The sequence below is a fragment of the Balaenoptera ricei genome, chromosome 16 (assembly GCF_028023285.1).
Source record: "Balaenoptera ricei isolate mBalRic1 chromosome 16, mBalRic1.hap2, whole genome shotgun sequence".
In the NCBI taxonomy this organism is placed as follows: Eukaryota; Metazoa; Chordata; class Mammalia; order Artiodactyla; family Balaenopteridae; genus Balaenoptera; species Balaenoptera ricei.
In genome coordinates, this window is record NC_082654.1 from 113285718 (window position 1) to 113300364 (window position 14647).

General features: G+C 36.4%; 1 protein-coding gene across 1 annotated transcript in view; it reads left to right on the top strand.

Moving 5' to 3' along the window:
• Positions 1-14647, top strand: part of RYR2 (ryanodine receptor 2) — a 772975-nt gene that overhangs the window by 690846 nt on the left and 67482 nt on the right. The window contains exons 82-85 of the mRNA XM_059899659.1: positions 4139-4238; positions 5513-5592; positions 9828-9904; positions 10705-10778. Of these exons, the coding sequence (XP_059755642.1) occupies positions 4139-4238; positions 5513-5592; positions 9828-9904; positions 10705-10778 (331 nt within the window). The remainder of the gene's footprint in view (positions 1-4138; positions 4239-5512; positions 5593-9827; positions 9905-10704; positions 10779-14647) is intronic.

A 14647-nucleotide genomic window follows, 5' to 3' on the forward strand; every position in this document is an offset into this window, starting at 1 on the left:
ACATATTTAAACATATAATTGTGCATTTTTGACATGCACAATAATTTGACTTCATGTGCTATTGTTTTTAAAAATAATCCCAGTTGAGATTGACATATACACACTGCTATATTTAAAATAGATAACCAACAAGGACGTACTGTATAGCACAGGGAGCTCTGCTCAATAATCTGTAATAACCTAAACGGGAAAAGAATTTGTAAAAGAATAGATACATGTATGTGTATAACTGAATCACTTTGCTGTACACCTGAAACTAACACAACATTGTTAATCAACTATACTCCAATATAAAATAAAAATTAAAAAAAAAATCCCAGTTGAAGCTTATGCTTGGCCACATTATTTACAGGAAATGGGATACAGCAGAATCATTAAGAGCAGAGACACTCGAATAGACCACCTGTGTTTGAATCCCAGCTCCACCATATGGCTGTATGATCTTAAGCCTCAATTATCCTATCTATAAAATGGGACTAATTAAGGTCTCTATTGCATAGGATTGTGATGAGGATTAAACTAGTTAATGTATATAATCCACTCAGAACATTGCCTATCACGTAACAAACTCTATAAGTATTTGCTATTATCATTACATTTAATCAATTTCACTTCCTTACTAAAATCAAGTCAGAGAAGCCCAATGAGAGGAAATCTTTTAGCATAATGAGCACAGAACCTCCCAAGGCAGGAGACCTGAGTTCCCATCTGGGTGCTAACCAGGTGACCTTCAGCAGGTCGCATTTAATTACCCTGTACCTCAGCCTTTTCATCTTTGGACTGAAAGCTTTGAACTGGATGTTCTCAGGGGGTAATATCCACCTTTAAAACTGTCTGATTTGCTGTTTTTGAGTAAGTTCATTTTTCAGGGCAATTTCATAACTCTTCTAAGTGCATAAATACTGATCAGAAGCTTGCAAATTTTCGTTACTTTTCTTCTGATCTTTTGTGAAGGGGTGAAAAAGAAAATAAACTGCATGCTTTTTTAGTATAGGAATGTCACAATAAAAATGATTTATAGAAAATAATGTCTAGCTTCTGTACATGTATATGTGTCTCTACCTTTTCCTCATTTGGTATTTAAAATATCACACAATCATACATAATACAGTTAGATGAAGAAAAAAAGTGTCGAGGGATGAAAAGCATTTAGGGACACAAAGTAGAGCCTTCCAAGAATGTGATTAATCCAGAAACCCATGCCACAGAGTCTTGCTAATTTGCTGCAGGTTGTCAGGACTAGTGATTCCAAGGTTTCCAGGAGTCTACATAAAATCATATAAATGTAGAAGTTTGCTATATCAATAAAATACTGAGACAATCTTCTTGTTTGGGAGAAACAACAATTCCTGAAGCATTTTTCCCTTTGTAACCTTGGAATAATTTAAAGACTAAACTACAGGTTGAAGGTATAGTGTTATATTTAAGACCCTTCAGCAATTAAGCGGAATTTGGAGTGCGGCAGGACAAGGAACCCTACTTTTAAAAGGGAACATATTGTATATGTATAACTGATTAACTTTGTTATAAAGCAGAAGCTAACACACCATTGTAAGGCAATTATACTTCAATAAAGATGTTTTAAAAAAAAAAAAAAAAAAAGTCCTTTAAAAAGTACTTTCTAGGTGCTATTTCCCTGAATAAGATACTTTCAAAAGATCTATCTCCAATTTGCTTAGAAAAGCTAATCTGCAGTAAATTTGAAATGAAAGAATTTTTTTCTTTCCACATAATCCATCATTTTATTGCCTGAAACTTTCTAGTTTCACTTTTAAAGTTTTACTTTTTTATGTCGTGATAAAATTTCCAATGAAAGATTAAATTATATACCCAGAAGCAGTTTTCAAAGGGGACAACAAAGTACAAAAAGAAATAACATTAAAGATGTTCTTCAAGAGAGAGCTTCCAACAAAGAAATTCAAGAGTGGTCGACCTGATCCCTCTTTATGAAATATGATTTTCCTGCTTCTAGATCAGAGTGTGTTTTTTTGCTCGATATTTTTTCTTCAAATGTTTCTTATCATCTCCCCCGAAATATTATTCTTGAAATTTAGATGTTATATAAGGAAAATTAGCATGATCTTTGCTCAGGGAGTTTACTTTGTAAAGAAGGCAATTTGATATCCTGTGTTTCTTGGTCCTCCTGAGGTCTCTCCATCATGAGTGATTTCAGTTACTGAAGAGGATACTGGGACCTTAGAATCTATCGTGCAGGTTGTTCTGGCAGATCTTTGAGCTGGTCTCCCTACTTCTGGAGCACAAATGGCGAAGGGTTTCTGTATTTGTTTTTCCTCAAGAATATATGGCATGCTGCCATCTTCCATCTTCTTTGGATTTCCTGATGACTATCTTTATATGTTGTATTGAGTCAATAGAAGAATCATTCTTTTTAACTCCCTTGCCTCTTTAGTTGATGAAAATAATAGTGCAGTTCCTTAAGACAGTAATTTCTTATCAGTTTTACTGGAAAGCTCTTTCACGAAGGGAGTTGGTTAAGCTAGGAAGTAAAAGTTCCAGAAATAGCTCTGGCAACGGGAGGAAAGTCAAAGATTGTTGGGTCTAAAAGGAAGAATCAAATGTTGCTCACTAATTTGAAATAGCACCTGAAGAGCAGACGAAAGGGTCTTCTTTCAGTTTTTCTGAAACTCTGTTGTAATGACAATATAGTTTTGTGTGTCTGCGTGGTTTTGTTTTCGTTTTGTTTTTGACTTCACAGGAAGAGGTTTAAACATGAAGGCAAACCTTTTAGCTGTTAGCATGTGCTACATATAAAGCAAAGCTGCCTTTTTTTTTTCTTTTTTTTTCTTTTTTCTGCTTCCATTTAGGCCTATCACATAATTTAAGAAAAAAATAAAAATTTAACCACAGGAGCTCTAACTATAGTGTGAAAAAAAACCCTGATCAATTTTGTTTTCGCAGCACGATATTATCAAAGATTTAAGAGACAAATTTGCCAGCCTCGGCGAGAACTCTCTGGTAACAGCATAAATGTCTGTGTTGGTTGCTTTTGATTTAAAGGTTTCTTTTTTCATTTGTTTGAGCCCATTTCTTTTACCCCCTCCTTTTAGTTTATGTTCTTTTTCATATTCTGTAACTAGCAAGCCTTCATTTTTTAAACCTCTTCCATCTTCCAGTGTCTATTTTCCGTACTTTGGATGGAAAGTTTACGGCAGCAAAGCTGTCACTCTGGCTACCTCTGCTGCAGCTCTTCCTGCTCTTAGGTCATATCTGTTTTGGCCGTTGTGTTTATGGACATGATACTAATTGACTGTTTCATGTCCCATTGACTAAGCTTCTCTACCACGCCATTTGATGGACGCGCTGTCATAGGGCTCTATGCAACTTTCATTCTGCAACTTATACTGCTTGGTTCCGTCTCAATTCTCCAGCGAACTGGATAGCTCAAGTGAATGATCCTACCAGTCTTGAACTTGCTGTGCCTTTATATTTTATTTTGATTTCCTTCTGTATGTTTTCAGTGGTAGTTTAAGCGGAAAAGAACAAACTCTAGCCATTGCTCTAGCAGTACCATGCAGTATCGTTTGTTACCACCAGAGAATACAAAATATAAAGGCACATTGCTTCTTTTATTCTTTGGGAGGGGACTGGGGAGATCTGTTATCATATGTCCACTACTTAGTTGAAGCCTACCTTTTTATCCATATCAGCTTTCGATTTTGCTTAAACTCTAACACGTCCTCAGTTAATGTTTTTCTGTCATTCAGTGATAACTTACAACTCGAGCCATTTGCTGAGCAGTATCAAGTTATGACCATGACTTGGGAGATGATTAAACACGTGACAAACTGATGCACGAATGTATCATTCAGAAAGTGCAAGTTTCAATGATGAAGTACAGTACTTCAAAAGTATGATACAGGCTTTGGACTAATCCAATCATTACAATTGAGAAAATTCATCCTGATAAATCAGTACCAAAAGTCTATCACAAGAAATATAAAGGGAAAAAACCAAGAGTTGACTATGTTAACATCTGTTGAATAACATTGTTGGTGTTGAAATGGTCCATAATGTTGTCATAGAGCCCATACATGAAGAGATGACTGAAAATATGGTTTATAGAAAGCTGCTCTGCTTAGTGATAGCTGCAACATAAATGGTTGGGATTTGTGTTCAGGAAAAAGAAATGGAAAAGCAAAAGCTTCTGTACCAACAAGCCAGGCTCCACGACCGTGGCGCGGCTGAGATGGTGCTGCAGACCATCAGTGCCAGCAAAGGTAAGGCTCTTGGCTCTGCCTCGGAAGGGCCGATTCTGTAGATTTCCCCTTTACTCCTAGGAGCGCCCTTACTTAAATTCTACCGATTTATTTAGTCCCTGAGTTTCTTGTTCATGACTAGGTCAGGTGACTTCACAAATGCCACCTCTCTTACCAAGTTCAATGTTGATTTTTTTTTTTTAATCAGAATCTTACTAAGAGATTGTTTATTTCTGTTCATTAAGTTTTGGAAATTATATTGGGACACAACTGTAACAAACTGATTATATAAATAAGAGGTGGGCAAATGTTCTCTGATAGAGGCCAGATAGTAAACATTTTCGGCTTTGTGAGCCATTGGGGCCTCTGTGGTATCTCTTCAACTCCGCCAGAGTGGCATGAAAGTAGCTAGAGACAATATGTAAATAAATGGTGTGGCCATGTTCCAATAAAACTTTATTTACAAAAACAGGTGCCAAGCTGGACTCGGCCCTTGGGGCCCTTGATGTAAATGTTTAGATTTTTTAAGCGAGTCATTTTTAGTAATTCAAGTACTGTTGCATTTTTCAGTAGCCAGCCAGTACAATCTTATTTTTCTTACATTGGTAATACCTTCTTTGTGAAAACTATTTACTGTAATTTTAATGGAATGGAAAAGTAATGGTGGTTATTAAGCACCCCTCTCCAAATATAGGAATTATTTCATTTCTAAGATAAGTGGAGGCGACTAATGTAAAAATAAAACATAATATACTAAATTATAGACAACTGGTTGGATTTAAAATTTTGTTATTATTATTCAAATAACTTAAAATTGTGACTAGTCATCCTAATAAAGCAAGGCTATAAACATATTAAGATAAAAGTGATGAAATGGAAATTATAAGAGTTGTTCAAACATACTATTCTTGAGGGAGGAGGGAGAATATTTTAAGTAGCTCATATTCATTTCAATATTATTTTAATACACATGATTTGTTTTGAATTTTAATAATTTTAGGTGTCAGTATTTCAAAATCAATTGTTTCTTCCTGTTCATTTTTTCTGTGTTCTCATGTAGTTTCAATCATGGACATATTACACAGAATTTAGTAAAAAACATTGGTGGCAAAATATGCATTATGACTCTTTTAATTTTTTGTTGTTGTTGTTATCTGAGTCAGTTTGTCCCTCCCCACCATGACATAGGTTTGTAGGAGGTGAATAATGGACTTTAAAAGTGCACATTTTGAGATAGAATTGGTTAATGTAGCAGGTGAAGTGATATAAGGAGCACAATATTTTGTATTTTTAAGGTGAAACTGGACCCATGGTGGCCGCTACTTTGAAACTTGGAATTGCTATCTTAAATGGCGGGAACTCTACAGTACAGCAGGTATGTCATTGAGCCTTTCACATCACGTGCTTTTCAAAGAGATGGACCGTATAGTCATCCTGTTGAACTATTGTAGTCATCCTAAAAGAACTATTAGTTGTACATTAGTTGTACTTTTTTTTTTCATTTTCTATGTAAAGTATGCCTTTATTTTATGGTCATCTTGTCCCAGTATCCAAATATATCCCAGGTAGCACAATAAACACCCCTTCTAGGTAGCACAAAAAATAATAACTCTGTTTAGAAGTCTGAAGTCATGTCATACGGTGTCGTCATTTGCAATGCTGCATTTCATGTGAATAAGTTGGCGTAAAGCAGCTGGTTTGTTTTAATAGTGAAAAATAAATACCCTTATCTAGGGAGCCTAGTTTGGTAACATGTTTTATAGTGTTATATCTCCTAAAAATTGACTCTTAAGATTTTGTTGTATATTTGGTACAAAGCTGCCTCCTAGGTTAACATGTAAACAGAATGCACCGTTAAGAATTTTTCTAGTTGTAATTCTTTCTATTCTCCTAAGATATGAGAAAATCACTTCCCAACCAAGTTTTGTAACGATGTTCTGTTTAAAAGTTAGACATTATCTGGACTGGGATTTTGATAACTTCAACCAGTTATGACAAAGGATGCAATCTCCATATCCAACTGAAGGCCAAGGTCTGTTGAGTTTGTTAGAATAAGAGTATTTGAGTGACTTACTACAAATAACAAATGCTGGAGAGGGTGTGGAGAAAAGGGAACCCTCCTATACTGTTGGTGGGAATGTAAGTTGGCATAACCACTATGGAGAACAGAATGGAGGTTCCTCAGAAAACTAAAAATAGAACTACCATATGACCCAGCAATCCCACTCCAGGGGCGTATACCCAGACAAAACTATAATTCAAAAAGATACATGCATCCCTGTGTTCATAGCACCACTATTCACAATAGCCAACACATGGAAGCAACCTAAATGTCTGTCAACAGATGAATGGATAACGAAGATGTGGCACATATATATAATGGAATATTACTCAGCCATAAAAAAGAATGAAATAATGCCATTTGCAGCAACATGGATGGACTTAGAGATTATCATACTAAGCGAAGTAAGTCAGAAAGAGAAAGACAAATGCCATATGATATCACTTATATGTGGAATCTAAAATACAACACAAATGAACCTATCTACGAAACAGAAACAGACTCACAGACATAGAGAACAGACTTGTGGTTGCCAAGGGGGAAGGGGTGGGTGGGGAAGGGAAGGACTGGGAGTTTGGGATTAGCAGATGCAAACAGTTATCTATAGGATGGATAAACAACAAGGTCCTACTGTATAGCACAGGGAACTATATTCAGTATCCTGGGGTAATGGAAAAGAATATGAAGAAAGAATATATATATATATACACACTTATATATATATATACTGAGTCTCTCTGCTGTATAGCAGAAATTAACACAACATTGTAAAGCAACTATACTTCACTAAAGAAAAAAAGAGTATTTGAGTGACTTAAAAAAAGACTGTCACAGGTGTGTACTGCATACCTCTGGGGACAACATTCACATGGCCAACAGTGTGGCTCTGAGCTCAGAAAAAAATCTTACGCTCATTGAAGAACAACAAAGCACAACATAATATAAGCATCAGATTGTGTTATTCTAAAACTATAATGTCTGTCTTATTTTTGTATCTTGGCTTCTGTATGAGAAAGAACGGTTGAACAGGGAACTAATAACTGTTTCTTTCTTGGGTAAGTTTTAGTCAGGCAGGTAAAAGGCTGCCCTCATTGAAGGAAAGGAAGGCAAATGAGAACTTCAGGATGTTTGACTTCAAGTTGCTGTGAACCTCGGCATCACTACAGTGGCAAAAGCTAGGAATAGGCTCCTAGAAACCTTTGAGTCTAAGAAAAGACAAGCAGAGAAAATTTGAAGGTTTCTTTTGGGTTAGTCAAGTTTTGGACTAGGTGAATAAAATTCACCTTTACGTTGTTCTCAAATTGTATATTTTTTTCTGTAAATATAATCATTACATGTTAGTACTGGAAGAGAACGTAGACATAACCTAAGCGAGGGTTCTTTAGCTTTTTATTGCCTCTGACAGTTCGTTGAAATCTCTGGCCTCCTCTCGGTGTAACGTTTATAAGTGCACAAATTAAAATTACACAGATTGACAAAGGAAACCAAGTATATTGAAATGCGGTTATCAAAATATTATAAAATAGGTTTTCGATAAAGTAATATGTTTCTTTATGAACTCATTAAATAAAAGATCTAGTACTTGGTCTAATAATTATTGAGAAGAAAAGACGTGTCTAAATATTTTTAAATAGCTGCAACAGCTGTAATGTGATATGAAAATACCTGAAATCTTTATTGGTGACAAAATCGTAGCTACTACTAATCCTAGTGTTTGTTGCTTAGATTACTGGTTGAAAGGAATGCTAAATTTCAGTTAGAAGTTGGTAAAAATAAAGGTGAATTTTCTCCCATCCAATTTACAGATTTTCTTTTTTGATTTCCATAGTAAATGACTACATGACTTTTTTTAAAAAAGGAAAAATAAAGAAAACCAACCTAATCTCGCCACAATACTTATAAATAAATAATTCCCCTTGACTTATGTATTGCTTCAAAAGACCTTAATTGTATAGTATATATATTCAGAAATCCTTGGAGCCAAAAGGAACCTTGAGAGACCATGTAATAAATGTACTCATCGTCTGTACAGATCTTTTCTTTTTTCCTTAAACCTTCAGATATATATTCCACCACTCCCCTTTGACCCTGTAACCCATATTCATTTTGTTTTAAAAGACCAATGATTAATAAGTGCTTCATGTTTTATTAGACCAATAAGTTATCACACACACCCCCCAAAATGGCTCTGCGTTTTTGTGTGTCTGTATTTGTGTGTATCTGTGCATGTGTAGGTGTATGCGTATATGTGTGTATATATATACACACACACACAAATACATATACACTGTGTATGTGTATACAGCCTTCACATATTTAGTTTTATATTACCTTTAACTCTCTGATTTCTGGAAAAAGAGTACTACCAATATCTTGACTGTTTAGCTGAGCCCTATCTAGATAGCTCTGATAATAGGAATTAATCCCTTCTAGTCAAGATTCAGAGAAGAGCAGTATCTTTATTTTCTTAAAATCTTTGGTGTGCCTCTGTCATCTTATCATCTTGTATGTACTTTTTTTTAAAATTGGGGTATAGTTGCCTTACAATGTTGTGTTAGTTTCTGCTGTACAATGAAATGAATCAACTATATGTATACATATATCCCCTCCCTCTTGGACCTCCCCGCCCCCCATCCCACCCCCTAGGTCACCACAGAGCACCGAGCTGAGCCCCCGGCGCTATACAGCAGGTTCCCACCAGCTATCCATTTTACACATGGCAGTGATCGTACGTCAATCCCAATCTCCCAGTTCTTCCCCCCCCCCCCCGCCCCGCCCCGCCCCGCCCCGCCCTGTGTCCACATGTCTGTTCTCTACGTCTTCGTCTCTATTCCTGCCCTGCAAATAGTACTTCTTATCTGAAACCTCCAGCACATTGTATCTACATTCAAAGTAGCTGTTTCATCGTGGTGTGTAACAACACACTAACAAGTGGGAGCCATGCATTGCTTTAGCATTTTTTACATTTATGTTTCACCAAAATGTTGACCACAGAATCTGGACATCATTCTGAGAAAAGAGGAGAAAAATTACTAGTCACATGATTCCCAGCAGTCCTTGCGTTTAGAGACCATGGTAATGGAAACTGACTTTCTGTCTGTAACATTAGCATATGGTAATCAGAGCTCTCGGATTGGAACGCTGTTTAAGGAACTCACTTTTGTAATGAAATCTGTGAATAGCATCCAGGTGGGCCCTCTTCCCGGTAAACTTGAACTAAGTATCTGAATCTCCAGATACTTACAGAGTGACATGAAGAGAATTAAGAGTATTATTTCCTCCTGATATTTATGCTGCTTATGGTGTTTTGTAAAGCAACTCCCTTGTTCCAAGCCATGTGTATGTCCTGCTGCACTTAGAAATATGTGCAAGTGTCTTGCTGTGACATGCTTATCACTATTTTGTGGTCAAGGTGACGTTCGTCATGTTTGTATGCACTGGATATTTTTTATCTTTATTTCAGAATCAAAGGATGTTTTTATTGTTTCTTATTTAACAAAAAACGAGATTTGTGATAAGTGACCATGTGGTTTATCTATCTACTGTAGAAAATGCTTGACTACCTCAAGGAGAAAAAGGATGTGGGCTTCTTTCAGAGCCTTGCTGGCCTGATGCAGTCATGCAGGTAAGCACATGCTTTTCTTGCTTTGGTTCCACTCAATGGTTGTACCTTTTAAAGTACTTGTTTTACATTACCGAAAGCACTTACACATAGAAGAATTTTTAATGATTAAACACACTTTTAAGTGGGACAAAAGTGTGGAAGTGTCTTATGTTCTATCTTGCTGTTAGGTGTTAGTAATGTCTTAATTACTAATTGTTCCACGTTAATAACGTCTTAAAATAGTTTACCCTGTGCTTAAATAGGAACCTTGGAGGATTAATGTGTATTCTGCATACTTGGAAATGAGTAGTGTATGATTTTTAAAAGACAAAAAACAAAATTCTTTTTCATTTTATCTGGGAGCCATTAGACCACTTCTCATCTGCCCTAAATGAATGAGCCTTAACCATGATCATCATGATCACATTCATCATTTCCTGTTTTTTACAGTATTTGAAATCATTCTGACAGCATTTGACTAAGGAACCCGCCACATATTTAATGTTATTATTCCAACTGGAAAAACATGATCATTCTAATTATATTTCAGTATGTCTGCTAGCTTTGTAACGTTCTCCCAAAGTTGAAACCCATCAATGCCATATGCTTGACTTTCACATGGATCGTGTCAGTGTGGGCCCTGGAGAGAAACTAGTCTGCTACTAGGAAAATATGGTTGGTAGGCATGGAGTCAGTGTATGTTTTCAGTATCTGATAACATTTGGTTCACGTTTCACGATACACAGTTTTTAGACCTTGCTCTCCTGAAGAAAGAAAACGTTCTGTTAGGCCTCTAAATGTTCTCCTCCCTGTTATTGCAGTGTCCTTGACCTAAACGCATTTGAGCGACAAAACAAAGCTGAAGGACTTGGGATGGTGACCGAGGAAGGATCAGGTATTGATCACTTAAATTAAAAGCATCACGTGTCCCCACTTCTTCCCTGAAATTACCTTTGCAATACAGAGAGATACAAGGTTATCTTTAAAGGGACACATTGCTTATGTGACTCATTTAAAAGTTCATAGTTAGACACTCATTCAGGTCACACCCAAAACCCAATCTTCCATGTTGGTCATTGACTCCTTTTTATTCCAGACCTACTGTCAGTGGCCTTTCCCCTAGTTGGGTAGTAAGTAAATAAATATCCCTTATTAGAGAATTATCTATAAAATTCTAAAGCCCATGGATGAGCCACATTAGAAAATGTCTGACTTTCTTTGGCCACTTTAGCAAACTGTCAGGCTTTCAAATTCTTCTGTCTCCTTAGGATAGTGATGCTTTCAGATCCTTCAATCCACCACTAGTGGATCCTTCAATCCACCACTAGTCTTACTATCTCCTCCCTTTTAGCCCAGTTATCCTTCTATCGCATATATCCATGTCTTTGCAAGTCCAAATTGTTTAATGAAATAAAGAGTAATTTTTGTGTTTAAATAACTCTGATCACTTAATTTACATGTGCATGACAACAATGACTCACCTAATCTTAGAGCTTTTCTCTCTATAAATAGATGTATGAACTAGAAAATTTAGCACACAGTGCATTTAAAGCAGAAATAACTATAGTTGCACATTCGTTTTGGTATTTATTAAGAAGAAAGTATCTTCACTATTTTTGGTTTTGATTTGTTTTTATTCTTTTGTGTTTGATTTCTAAATTAATTTAGTTTGAGTAAGGCCCTGTGTGTTTATCTGTTTTTGTTTGTTTGGTCTGGTTTGGAGTTGTCATCTTATCAATGTATTAGTTTTGGAACATTGGGTCTTCTATAAAACTAATCTTATCGCAAAAAATAAATTTTCTCCCCTCTGCCATTTGTAGTCTGCTTGCCTTTCTGAAATATTTTAGAACTAACTAATCTCTCTAATTATCTCTGTATATTTTTGTTCTCACAATAGGAAAAAAAGTTAGCTGCATTTTTCTTCCGGTATTTTAAAGATTATCATTTATACATATGCTAACGCTGCTGCTTCTGTATATTTCACCTGTGTAATTTTATTTTCTGCTTGGCATTTGAATGTATAGGTTCAGTAATCAAGTATTCGTCACACGGTTATTTAATTGGGTTAGCTACCTTCAAGAAAAATCACCAGCAGAATTCTGAACTTACTTAAGTTTTTTGAAAATGGACATCAAGCCAAATGTCTTCATTACTAACCTTTGTGTCGACAGTTAACAATACCTGGCCTTGAGGGGCCCATTTGGAGAACTCAGAGCCATGACAAATCCCAGGTCCCATTAACTGCATGCCTCTAATTTCTCACAGAAGTCCTGGGCATTTTCCAGCTGGAAAGTGCCTAAAAATGAGTCAGTTCTCTATCCAAAGTCTGACTTCCCTGTCATGGAATTAGAAATCAATTTCATTTTCCCCTGCAATTTTTACCTAATGTACCAGAGGCTCTGAACACAATTCCATTAGTCATTCTGAATCACTCTTTACATCAGCTCCGCACAAAGAAATAGCGACCACACAGGTTTATTTTACTGGGCCTCCTAGCCTTTGTCAACCAGATACAGATGAGAATAACATTTGTGAGTCCCAAATCAGAAATCACTTGATGAGAGTGACCCTCCTAATGTGAGAATTAGTTCTGTCTTTCAATACGAGATTGGTTTGATTAGTTTATTCTTTTTAAAGACGCACACAAAAATAATTGCCCAAATTGATTAACACGTTTTCCATTTTATTTCCTTACAAGCAGCAAAGCAAAAACAAACTCTCAACTTCTTTCTTTTTCCCCATTTCCTTTTCTTTCGACTACCGTCAATGTACTATTCTCCCTTCCTCAGTCATCACTCATGAGCGTGGTAATTATTAAAAATGAACTGCCTTTTCTTCATTTGCTCCTTTATTTGTTGTTAGCTTTGTGTACAGTCTTGATAGTGACAGTTTTTATGCATTTTTTCCTTTTATAGACCCTTTTAACAAGTAGATTGTTTACTTTCCATCATTATGCATCCTTTTCCTTCTAAAACTTACGTATCAAGCTTTCCTTTTTTTTTTCCTCATCCTATGAGGATGTGCAGTTATTAAAATATTAGACCTGAAGGGGCAACAAGCATTTAAATGATGGTTTTAGATTTGTTTGGTTCTGTTCTTTCATTTAAAAAAAGTTCTGGTGGACCCAGTGTTTGCAGCTGTTGTGTAAATGAATGAATGTGTGCAAGAGACTCCCTGTGGCATTTCTGTCTTGGACATACTGTGGCTTTATGGCTGCACCAAGTGGTGCACGGGAAAATCAGTGCCAATCCAGTGTGTGCTATGAATGGCTGAGTCTCATCTTAGCCATTGGGCTCTGCCACTTCCCTTCCAAGTATTGAGAGATCTATACAGTTTTTCTCTATTCCTTTGAAAATATCACACATTAAAAACCTTCTACCATAAAAACAAATTTTCATTCTTGAGACCGCATTTAAAGAACAGTAGTAGAAACAGTAGCAAATGTTTACTCTTCAAGCTAGGATAATAACAAAGATGGCATTGGTATTGCAAAGTAGTCTCTAAAAGACATGACATACAATGGTAATAAAGAAGGGATGAGATTTTTTTGAATAGTACCTAGTATGTCAACAGGGCTTCAGAGATTAAGTTGTGCTTTCTGAATACACACTGTTGCCTTCATCAAAATATCTTTTAGGAGAATATGCAGTGACAACTCATTCGCTGTAATGAATGGTACACTATTTCCCAGATTGAGAACACCTATACTGACTCTATCTTTTGGCATATTTTTAAAATTTCTGTTACGTGACCATTCTTTTAAGCTTCTGCAACTATTAAGAAAAGTTTGTACTCTCGAAGGAGAAGGAACATTGGTCATCCCTCTTGGAAAACATAGAAAAGGCTGAAAAATCTAAATCTGTTAGTGATATCCTTGCTTCAAAGCTTGAGGCTTGTGCAGTATAGGCTCAGGACTGGGAAAATAATCTGATAGATCTAAACCTCCATCCTAACCAATTATCTTTATTAAGCTAAATCTCTTCCCGATGATGATAAAATGACCATAAATTATATTGCCATGGAAACTGTATAACTTGAATACATGAACTTTTTCATACCCACAACTTTCCCATGAGGTATCTTCCCTATTTTATAAATAAGGAGAGTGAGGGAGAGAAAGATAACATGGCTTGTCCAGGGTCACACAGCGAAGTGGCAGGGTCAAGGCTGAAATGCAGGCCTTCTTCCCGTCTTTAATTTGCCCATTCCACATGCCTACTCTCTTACCCCCCATCCTTCAGTAGTCTTTCGGGGGTTTATTTTGTGTCCAGCATGTTGGCTTAGGTAGAATTGTTGGTCCCTTAATGTCATCTCTCCCTTCAAAGACACCCATCTATTGCCGATTTTTGCATCCACTATTGAAGTTTTAATATCACTTTTAAGCTTTTTATGGTTATACATGACATTCCTCATCTGGTGTTGAGATACCGTTAGGGAATATGTGCTTCTTTAAGGTTTGTATACAGCTGTCCCTCTATATCCATGAGGGGTTGGTTCCAGGACCCCCCTTCTTAACCCCCCCCAGCAGATATCAAAATCCACAGATGCTCAAGTCCCTGTTATAAAGTGGCATAGCACAGTCACACTGCTGTATCTGCAGATACAGAAGGACAACTGTATCTGGATCTCAGACTAATTGTTTATATTCCTTTCTCTACACTGTTGCTGTCCTGTAGCCCTATCCCACCTTCCTAAATTTCCCCCATTTCTACAGAAGCCTGGACCTCCCCCTTGTTTTTTTTTTTTTAAAAAAAAAAGGTTCTT